Source organism: Gossypium arboreum, chromosome 11, assembly GCF_025698485.1.
Source record: "Gossypium arboreum isolate Shixiya-1 chromosome 11, ASM2569848v2, whole genome shotgun sequence".
Taxonomy (NCBI): Eukaryota; Viridiplantae; Streptophyta; class Magnoliopsida; order Malvales; family Malvaceae; genus Gossypium; species Gossypium arboreum.
In genome coordinates, this window is record NC_069080.1 from 25,691,388 (window position 1) to 25,703,102 (window position 11,715).

General features: G+C 36.0%; 1 protein-coding gene across 1 annotated transcript; it reads right to left on the reverse strand.

Annotated features, from left to right (window-relative positions):
- Positions 1-1,198: 1,198 nt before the first annotated feature.
- LOC108471956 (uncharacterized) lies at positions 1,199-2,452 on the reverse strand. Its single transcript, XM_017773493.1, has 3 exons — positions 2,173-2,452; positions 1,767-1,901; positions 1,199-1,689 (listed from the first exon to the last, which is right to left on the reverse strand). The coding sequence occupies exons 1-3, from the start codon at positions 2,450-2,452 to the stop codon at positions 1,199-1,201; spliced, it is 906 nt and encodes a 301-aa protein (XP_017628982.1).
- Between the last annotated feature and the right edge of the window lie 9,263 nt (positions 2,453-11,715).

The window sequence follows — 11,715 nt, forward strand, 5'->3', positions numbered from 1 at the left end:
CCAAAATTACATTAATAGCTTCAATGCTATCAATTTGGATTAGGATTTTCTCGAAACGCCTATCTAGAATAAGGTTTAGCCCATCTAGAATTCCCTAAAGCTCTACCTTCAAAATGGTGCAATTGCCCAAATACTTAGTGAACTCGATGATCCACTCACCATTATGGTCTCTCACACATCCACTATATTCAGAGAAGCCTTTATCATACCTCACCGAACCATCAGTGGTCAAGCTCACCCAACTGTTAGGTAAAGGCCAATTATGAAGATGACTTCGTGCTTTATGATATGAAATCTTTAAAGTAGAGGAATATTGTTTTGCCCAACTGTAAGAGATTTTAATAATCTCATCAACACTCCATGTAATACTTGGAAAATGAAAGGTTCTGACTCTTCCAGATTCACCACACGGTAATCCCAAAGAGGCATGGCCAATCGATTCCATCCAAGGAAGTAAAATGGCTCTGGTGATTACTCCTCATCCAATCAGAAAGAGATTCAGTATAGAAAATAGATAGGTCTTGCTGTGGAATAAGCTCGTCCCAAATGTCTTTGGTAGCATTACAATCTCTAAGTATATACAAAACATATTCATAATCATGACCACAAAGGCCACAAGCACTGCTACTCCCAAAGCCACGTCTTACCCTCTCGGAGTTGGTTAAGAGACGGTGTTTTAGAGCCAACCAGATGAAAAAAAAAATTCATGATAACCGTGAAACTTCTATGGAATTTTCCAGAGCTGCTCTTTTACGTTGAAAGTGCCTTCACGAACCTTCTCATAAGCGCTTTTGAGAGGGAAAGAGCCAGTTGAAGTAGCTCCCCAAATAATTCAGTCAGGACCTGACGAAGGATGTGGTGGAGGAACACCTATTATTTTGTTGATAATCTCCTTCGAAACCCAAGGCCTGAAAATATCTAACTTCCAAGAGCCATCACCTGCAACCATACTATTAAGGGAACAATCTAGAAAAAGGGTTAGCAGAATAAGGGATAAACTTAAATAAGGCACCACAATTAGAAATCCAGGGGTCTTGCTAGCATTGATGCTATTTTCGTCTCCGATTAACCAAATTAAGTTTTCACGAATGGGGGGCCATACCTTAGAAATGGACCTCCATAAAAAGGAACACCGACTCCTTGACAAGTCATCAGGTAAAACGCTAGGGACTCCGTATTTTGACTAAAGCACCTGATTCTAGAGGGCATTAGTATTAGAAATGATGTTGAAACCAACCTTCATCATGAAGGAGGTATTGTGGTCTTTCAACTGTCTGAGACCAAGACCTCCGTGAGACTTGGGTTGGCAAACAGAATCCCAATTAACCAAGGCCGTCTTTAAGCTGCCATTATGAGCTCCCCAGACAAATTTTCGAACTATGTGCTTGATCTCATCACTGATACCTTTGGGAACCATCATTGTCTGCATGAAATAAGTGGGAATTGAGTGAAGAACAGATTGTGCCAAAGTAACCCTTCCAGCTAAAGAAAGTTGACTGGCATTCCAGCTAGATAAGTTATTATGCACCCTTTCCACCACAAAACTCAGAGTGTTTGGCATTCCAGCTAGATAATTTATTATGCACACTTTGTCATGAAGAAATGGAACTCCAAGGTAATACCTCAAATTAGTAACTTTTTGAAAACCAAAGAAATCACTTATACGCTCCCTCAAGTTGTCATCCACACCTTTTGAGAAAAAAAATATTAGTCTTCTGCGAATTAATCCAAATGTATCGAATAATCACATAACTCATCTAAAATACTTTTGATGACTCGAACTTGATTTCCATCGGCATGACCAAAGAGTATCAAGTCATCAGCAAAGAAAAGATGAGATAATGGTGGGCCACCATGGGACAACCTATTAGGATAACAATTACCAATATCAATAGCCTTACCTAACCACTCCATGCAAAGAATAAACAGATAAGGAGATAAAGGACATCCTTGACGAATGCCCCTAGCTAGTCGAATTTTTTGGGTTGGGACACCATTCCACAAGGCCTGCATAGTAGAGCTAGAAATTGCAGACATAATAACTTTATGTAAAAAAATAGGAATACCTGTAGCTTAGAGCGACGCCTCAATGAAATCCCATCGTACTTGATGAAAGGCCTTCTCCAAGTCAATTTTGATGGCCATCCACTTCCTGTTTTTTTTTTTGCGTACCTCTCATGGAATGAATAACCTCTTGAGCAATGATGATGTTGTCAGTGATATTCCATCCTGCAACAAAACCAACTTGCTCGGGAGCTAGGAGCCTCGGAAAGACCACTTTAAATTGATTGGCAATGATCTTCATGACCAGCTTATAAATAACAGAACATAAGCTGATTGGCTGGAACTGAGAGAACTCCACAAGATTCTGAGTTCTTGGGATAAGCACAATAAGAGAATTATTTAAATTTGGATCAATGCTTTTCCCTTTGAATACCTCATTAACCCACATACAGATCGAAGTACCAACATGATCCTACTGACTCTGGTAAAACAAGACATGGAAACCGTCACTCCCTAGAGCCTTCAAGGGTGCCATATCAAAAAGAGCTGCTTTAATTTCCTCATCCGATACTTGTCTATTAAGAATATTAAAATCCTCATCTTTGAGGCACAAGAAAGCAGCAGATGGAAAATCTCTTCTAGGCCCAATATTCTCGCCATACAGATTAGAGTAAAAATTAACCAATTCAAGCTTCAGTTGATCATCATCCGTAATCCACTCTCCCAAGCCATTTTTCAAAGCAGTAATTCTATTCTGTTTACGTCTCCTTAGTGTGCGTAAATGAAATAATTTTGTGTTGTGGTTCCCCAAAACCAACCAATCACAACGCGCTTTTTTCGCGAAAGAATTTTTTCATGATGAAGCACATTCTCCAATTTCTCTCTCACATCTATCTCTACTTGCTTAAGAAACTCCGAGTTAGTTCAATCACGTTAAATCTTAATATGTTCCAGCTTATGAGACAGGAGCTTTTTGCTCCAAATATGACCATAAACCTCTTTGTTCCAAATCTTAACTTGATCAGTGAACTTAGAATGCAGGGACGCATGCTCACAAACATCCTCCAATTCTCTTTAAGAAAATCTGAAAAAGATGGATGTTCAATCCAACCGGCTAAAAATTTGAACAGACACCTTTCAATAAATGAACCTCAGGTAAAAGAGACAATTTAAGAGGCCTGTGATCAGATTTGAGTTGAGGTAAATGGGTCACAATTGAATTCGAAAAATTCGTGTTCCAAGCAATATTGCAAATAGCCCTGTCCAAGTGCTCAACAATCCCCCTTCTTTGCCAAGTGAACTGAGACCCCTAGAAACCTAAATCTTGAAGTTGGGCGGAATCCATAAAATTACCAAAGAAATGACATCTTTTTCTTAAAACTTCTCCTCCTTGTTTCTCACTAGATGAAAGGATGGCATTAAAGTCACCAATCACCACCCACGAGGACCTATCTATCGGAATAGAACTTTGTAAAACCTCTTACAAATGCCTCCTTTTCTGACTATTAGGACTGCCATACATAAAGGAGACCAGAAAAGGCTATCAAACGTAGCTATCAGAAACTTTGGCTAAGACAAATTGGGGATGACTTTGGAGCACTTCCACATTAACTGAATCCTTCCACCCAATCCAAATACCTTCTGAAAAATCATCCGCTTCCACACGATGAGAATTATTAAAGCTGAGCTTAGCAATAACCAAATCTACTTTCTCACCACTGACCCTAGTTTCTAAAAGACTGATCAAATCTGGTCTATGCTCCCGATTATATTCTCAGAAGACTCTAACAAATTTAGAACTAGCACATCCTCGACAATTCCAATAAAAGATAGTAAAATTCATAAATAAAATAAATATAAGAAAAAGAACTAACCTTGTAAGGGCTATCAGTAGCTCAGACATTGCCAAATTTAACATCTGGTTTATCTAAAGAAATTCTAGCTTGCACACTAATGAGTTCTGCCATAGAGCCCATAGCTTCTGGGAGGGAGACTCGTGAACTATTGGTAGGTTTAAATTTCCCCCCGCACCCACGAATAGATTTAAATAAAGATTTCCCACTATGTCCATTTCCTTTCTTACTTTCAATACCATGCATGTTAGGAATATTCGAAGGGTTCACAAGCACCTTTGGTTTTGATTTAATATCCAACTTCTCTTAGAAAGTAACAATAATATGCTTTTTAGGACCAAGTACATTAGAAATTAGACTCACTTTAGCCTCAGGATGATTTTTGGAAGTGGGATTAACATGTAAAGAGGTAGCCTTATCATTGGAAAATGAAATAGGGATTGTTGGGTCTTTATTTTCAAAATCCGCTGCACCCTCTAAGCCTAAATTGCTGGAATTAGGAATCTAGCCCAAAATCTGTTGTGGTCCAAAGTGTTGCAGCGAAGACCCAGTACCTTTATACTGAAGGCCCAACATCGAATTTGGCCCATAACTATCATACGCCAGATCAGTACCCTTATGCGGAAGGTCCAACGCCGAACTTGGCCCAGTACTATTAAACGTCATATCTGCAGCCCGCTTCGAGACATGAGTTTTTACTCCCAGTGTCTGTCCTGCATTATTATCTCTCAAAGGTCTAGATTGTATGCCTGGCCCAAAATCACCAACATGGTCTAACAGTCCTTCACCCATATTAACCCAGTCACCGGTCTAGACCTTTTTCCTATGTCTTTGCCTTTCAAGTTTTTAATGAAATCTCCTTGGATAAACCTAGCCGATCCAAGGTCTTTAGAATGCGCCTCCAAATTTGGAATTAAAGACTCAAAATCCATGGAAGATAGCATTTCAAATCTAGAACCTGCCAAATTTCCTTCCGAAATTTTAATTTTTTTCCACGAATCCCATCCTGTTTGCATCTAGACTTACGCTCAACCACCATCCACGGGCCAAAGGCATTATGCATCATCGATGGAGTATCCCCCATCCTCGCTGGAACAGTTTTCTACTAAAAAACTCTTAGGATCTCCTTTTCTGCCATGACAGCTTCGACCTATCAGAGAAGGACATAAATTCTTTTGGTGTCCATATTTACCACATGAGAAACATACCTCAGGTAAATCCTTAAATTCCACACATTAAATTCGTCCATTGACAAGTACTTGGGAGGTAAGGGTTTTCTCTAAGTCGACAAAAATAGTCATTTTGGCGAATTGTCCCATTTTTCAGTTATTTGTTTTGATATCAAGTTTAACCACTCCTCTAACCAAACTATCAATCGCCTCTAATATCTTCTTTTAGTACAGGAATCTCGACAGACCCAGAAAGTAGATCCAAGCCAACACACAGCAGGGAAAAGGTCTTGATGGGTTAAAATCTACTGTCCATGGTTGGACTGTGAGATAGTGTCCAAACACTATCCAAGGGCCTTGTGTCAGTGCCGCGTCATAATCAACCCAACTCTGGAATCGAACAAGATAATATCCGTTTGCAACATCTATTAGGCAAAAGGATTGTACAGGCTTCCAGAGGCTAGTGATACGATTAAACAGAGCCCCATAACCTATATTGTGCCCAAACGACTTGACCACCACAGTGAGCTCCATTCATTTGATCAAAATTTTGTTAATACAATCCAAGAAGTCAATGGCAGGTATACCATTTAGATTGGATCTACAAATATCACCATCTTCAAACTTTAAATCAAGAATAGTGACACCATTTAGAGTGTTCGAATCTGAACCTCCCAAGAGTTTGTCTTTCTATGAAACTCTGCTTACCGGAGACAAGTCAACTGTCATGTTTGCCAAAGAGTCATCGCTTCCATTTTTAAACTAAACTTTTTTGGTAGTATGATCAACGATAAAGTCCTCTCCCATGCCAATCTGATCGTTAGACAGAGATTCAACACCGTTCATTATTTATTATTTTTTAGTATAGAAAATTTGTGCCTAATATGATATTTTAAAGGGTACACTAAGTAAAAAAATATTAATATGTGTTTACAATTCAAGTATGCAAATTGTATTCTTTTATCTTTAAATGTTCGAATTATAGAAATATCAGCAAATTGTATTCTTTTGTCTTTAAATGTTCTAATTATAGAAATATCACTAAGTTTTACTTAGCGTACGATTTTTGTTTTCCATGTATAGGTTAGGTGCTTATCTTTTGATCATCGATTCAGCATCTAGCAACGATCCCGAACTCAAATGTGGTGATGTTTATCTTTTGTGCCGGCATGTAGCTAGGCAGTCTAGTTAGTAGTTATTTTGTGGATAGATTGTAAATAAAGCTATAGGCGTAATGTTGGTTGGTGTATATGTAATTATGTGCTTGTGTTTGATGCCATAATATGTTATGTTGAATGGAACCAAGATAGGTTAGATAATTGTGAATTTTAGTTGATGTTTAAGCGGTTATGAACTAGGCTAAATGGAGTGATTTTGGTATGTTTATAATTTGGATTTGGATGATGCATTAATGATATGTTTTGATGATATAAATGTGGTACCAATGAGGGTACATTGGTTAGGCACTGAGGATGATTGTTTTGGCATGTTTTGAGTGTGTTTAATCGTGTTTGGAATAGGTTAAACAAATGGTTTTTGAGTTTCTTAATGCCCAAGCAAGTGGGAAATGGTAAACTTGTTGTTTAAGGCACCCAGACACACGAGTGTGTGACTTGGCCGTGTGAGACACACGGCTAGCACACGGGAGTGCGAGGCCATTTCGAAGGGTACACAGCTTGGCACACGAGCGTGTAGCTTGGCCATTGACCCAAGTCAGTGAGTTACACGAGCATTGACACAGGCTGGAACACGACTGTGTGTCCCTACTTCGAATGCCCACACGACTAGACACATGGGCGTGTGACTTGCAGGCCGTGTGAACCCTGCAGTTAAAAATTTTCTAACTTTTTCCTAAAATTTTCAAATACTCTTGATTTAATCCCAAATCATTTCTAAAGTGATTTTAAGCCCTCAAAGGCTTTAATAAGGGACTCTATGCATGTTAATGATGAATTATATTATGATTTTTGAAATGTTTGAAAGTGAACGATTTAGATTATAGTTACTCAGTAATACTTCAAAATCCTATTCCTGCGACGGATACAGTTTAGGGGTGTTGCAAAGATCATTGCCAGTTTGGGATTCTAACATTCACATATAGTAAAGGCTGTTAGATTTTTGAGAGGTATTTTAGGTTGGTTGGAAGGATTCGGTTTCATTTGAGGTAATTTTTAATCACCTCCAATTTATTTATGTTCGAGTTCTTGAGGTGGTTTACTTTCAAGTCATTCACATTGTCTTTCTATATAGGAGTCTAGATAGACAGAAAAGGAGGGAGCTTGGGAGGGTCTTAATTTGGTTATTCCGTCTAGAGATATTCCATGGGCAACCATTGAAGATATTAATGCTTTACTTTCATCTAGCGTTAAAAAAAGAGGCAGTTGAGTTGGAATTGGGTGTCTTTTATTTGGAGAGTTTCTTAATATGAACGATTTGCAAGATATAGGGTTTTAGGGTCCAACCTTCACGTGGCACCGGGGAAAAACTTTTGAGAGGCTTGATAGGGTGATTGGAAATGACACTGGGATTAGAGTTTTTCCTAGTTGTTCTGACACTCATCTTATTAGGCTATCTGATAATAGTTCATTGTTCTTCTCTCTCAAGCCGGTGGTTAATTTACCCAGTGACGTCCTTTTAGATTTTTGGCTGGTTGGGTGAAACATCCAAATTTTTTGAATTTTGTCAAAGATAATTGGTGTTTCACTGGTAATATGGATGAGTCTCTACATCAGTTTACCTTGAATATTAAAGATTGGAATAAGTCTGTCTATGGTCTTATTGGCACTTGTAAAAGGTATTTGGTGTAGAAACTAGCTAAAGTTCAAAAGGCTATGGATAGGTCGAGTTTTAATGCCTTAATCCAGTGAGGATTGCAAGTTAGGGATGATCTAGAGAGTATGTTACACTATGAGGAGTTGCTTTGGAAACAAAAAGCTCGATGTGATGTGATTGGTTGTATATTAGGGAACATAAAACTAAATTCTTTCATTCTCGTATGATTCAGAGGAGGAAGCATAACTGAATTTCTGCTTTGAATAATGAGAGAGGTGGATGGATTTATGATGAGGAGGAACTTCAATCTGAGGCGTTCAAATTCTTCTAGAAATTTTATGGTGAACAACCAAAACAATTTATGGATTTACCTCTTAGTTACTTTCCTAATCTTGATCAGAGTGACACCCTTTTCTTAGGTAAAGAGGTATCTAAGGAAGAGATTAAGGTTTTCATGTCCTCTTTTTCCATAGTCATTGGGACCAAATTGGTGGAGCTATTTGTGAGAGAGTTTTTGCTGGACAACCTATAAATTGAAAGCTCAATAATCCTTGGTTGTTCTTGTTTATAAGGTTTCAAACCCCGAAAGTTTTACGCATTTTTGCCCTATAAGTCTATGTTCAGTTCTCTATAAACTAGTCATGAAGGTTATTACTAACTGTCTCAAAGTGGTCAGTCCTAGAATTATTGGATCGGAGTAGGCTGGTTTCATTGCTGGGAGGAATATCATGGATAACATCTGTAACCACCCTTTTTTTAGTGGTGTTAAAAATCGTGGTTTCAAGACCACAAATCAAACGAGAGAGTTTAAAAATATTATTAATTAATATTTATGAGTCAAGTATAATATTATTGAAATTTTAGTTTTAGAAATTTTGTTAATTGAAAGAATAATTATGTTCAAGTGGTGTGTTCCTATAGTTAAGTGGTTTTAGAAAATGAAGTAGTGTGACCTTGTTTTTGTAAACTGAGATCGTAAATATTTTTATTGAATATTTATGGAGTTACTATTTAGATATGTGAAGTTTTGGTTCAAAAATTTTATTGTTTAATTAGTTAATTAAAGAAAAAGGACTAAATCGTAAAAATTGTAAAATTCAATCGCTATTAGTTTAAGAGGGCTAATTGAATACAAAGACTTAATTGGGTGGTTTTATATGGGAACTAAGCCATAAAAATTGATAGTGGACAATATTTGGTAAATTTTATAATGAAAATTTAATTAAATTAAAGTTATAATAAAATAAATAAAATATAAAAACATAAAAAATAAAAGACCATCTTTTTCATTTGGCTTTTACCACCTGAAACTCCATTGTTGCTAGCTCAAGGAATTCGGCAAAGCATATAACCTTGCATATAAGAAACATGCCAATTAGTTTGAAGTCATGGAAAAACTAAAGGATCAGATTAATCGTCGGCTTTATTTTTACAATTGTTTTCGTAGAGGTAAGTTCGTACTACTATTCCTATGTATATAATGATTTTTACTTATTACATGCTTTATTATAATTAGATTTATATTGTTATTTATATAGTGAATAAATAGAAAATAAATAATAAATGAATATAGTGAGTACGTGATGTACCGGAATAACTGGCCTTGAGCCAGTGTTTATTTAGCATGCTTTGAGCCAATGTTTACTTAGCAGGCCTTTAGTCGATGTTTATTTAGTAGGTTTTGAGCCGGTGATTATTTAGTAAGCTATGAGTCAATGTTTATTTACTAGGCTTTGAGCTAGTGAATAGTTAACAGGTATTATGTACCAATAATACAGACCGTAACGATGGCTTGAGATTCTGCATGTGTCGTGGATACTCTGAAGCTTGTGTGCGCAGCATATGAGTCGATTAAAGTTATAAATTTAACTCGAATGATTGTTATCCTTTTGATTATCTGAAATGATATGTAATTATAACGATAACTTGGTCTATGATCATTTATCATATGGTATTTTAATGATATGAATTATCCATATATAAATGTTTCAAAAAGTTGAAACGATGGTATATTGGCAAGAATTGTTAGTTTCATGCGTTGTATGCTTTAAAATTAATTATAAAGGTTATATTATTTATATATGTGAGTTTGAATATTATGGTATGAACACCTTAAGCAGAAAAGTGATGCTTTATATTAAGTGATAAATGAAATGTGTACATTGCATATTTATTATTACAAAATCTAAGATATGTTGGAAATAGTATATTTCATTGTTACATTTACTAACCTTATGAGGTTTGTGTTGTATAGAATAGGAATATATATTAAAATAAATGAATTTATACATAACGATTATGTGATAAATGGTTTTATGAAATGGCTATCTGAAATGTTTATATAGAAATAGATATATGAATGGTTATATAAAGTATTTATATGAAGTATTTGTTGGAATATAAATATGTGAAAATAGATAATTGAAATGAATATTTGAAATAAAGATATTAAATGTTAAGTGAACATGTGATGGCTGAGTTATGTACCAAATGTGTTTTTGGGTATATATTTGACAACACAATAAAGTTATATGTATTATATATGAACTCATTAACTGTGTAAGATTTGTGATGTGTATAAATGGTTAATGAACTTACGGTTGAGATATTGAATTATCTTATTCAATGGTTAAGTTACATCCTTTTTTGATAAGTTAAAGTTTAAGATTGTACGAGCTTACTAAGCATTATTTGCTTATATAGTTGTTTTCTTCGTCTTGTAGGTCATCGAAAAGCTCAATCAGTTTAAATCTAGTCAGAATATATTCACACTATCCATTCTTCATCTCGGTAGAGGATTTAGTTATTTTGTTGTCGGGTTATAAATGGCATGTACTAGGAGCCTTTAACTTAATTTGTTTATGATGATGTTGTTTATTAGTTTGAGTAAGCTTTGTGGTTGTATATATATGTTTGGTATCTCTGGGTTATGTTTGACACTTGAAGTGCTTTTGGTCATTAGCTAAATGCCTTTTGTGATTAGCTTGATAATTGGTAAATGAATGTGTTGAAATGGAAATTTTAGTATGCCTTGAAGGTAATGCCATGTAAACTTTGAGTATGGGTTTGATTGGATGTTTAATTTGTGGTGTCAATAGGGGTACATTGGTTAGGCACCTAGGTTGGATTTTTGGCATGTTATATATTTGTTTGATTGAGTTTTGAAGGCATGAAAATGGTTTTTTTTTTTTTGTTGTGTCTTGATACCCATGAAATGACATTGTTTTAGACTTGTTTTGGAAGGTATATTTGGTGCACACTTCTTGGGACACTAGCTGTCACATGGTCATATGCCACACACGACCTTTATAGATGGCTTTGTGTCTTATTGATTTTCAGATGCAGGTTTTTTCACACGGCATTGAGAGTTACAGGGCTTAACCACACAGCTTAGAAAGTTACACGGCCTGATGACATGGTCGTGTGACCTTACTTCGAACGCACACATTGTCTGGCACACGTTATACGACACGACCATATGCTATTATTTCGAATATTCACACAAGTGGACACACGAGCAAAGACACGGCCGTGTGTCTGATAGTTTAAATATTACACGATTGACTGCACAGCTATGTTTTGAGTCACATGGCGTGTGACCCCAGTTTCCAAAATTTTCAAAATTTTCATGTTCTCCTATTTTGATTCAAATTAGTCATCAGTTGTTTCCAAATTATTTTTAAGGCCTCATAGGCTCAATTTAAGGCCTGTGAAGGTTTTTATGCTTTGAATAATTGCTAAAATGGAATGATAATATTTTAAATTGGTAAATTGTTTCCATGTGATGTAAATTGTTTTAATTTGAACGGTAATGCTCTATAACCTTAATCAGATGAAGGATACAGGTTAGGGGTGTTACAATATCATTTTGGTTTAGAAAGTGATCCTTTCCATGAGGAGCAAACATAAGAACAAGA

Excerpts from the sequence above, each read along its gene's own strand:
- LOC108471956 (XM_017773493.1), bottom strand. The coding sequence starts at position 2,452 with ATGTGGGTTAATGAGGTATTCAAAGGGAAAAGCATTGATCCAAATTTA. Across the intron at positions 1,902-2,172 it reads GGTTATTCATTCCATGAGAG|GTAAGGCTATTGATATTGGT; the intron begins GTACGCAAAAAA and ends TGGAGTGGTTAG. Across the intron at positions 1,690-1,766 it reads TCAAGTTCGAGTCATCAAAA|GTGTGGATGACAACTTGAGG; the intron begins GTATTTTAGATG and ends TTTTCTCAAAAG.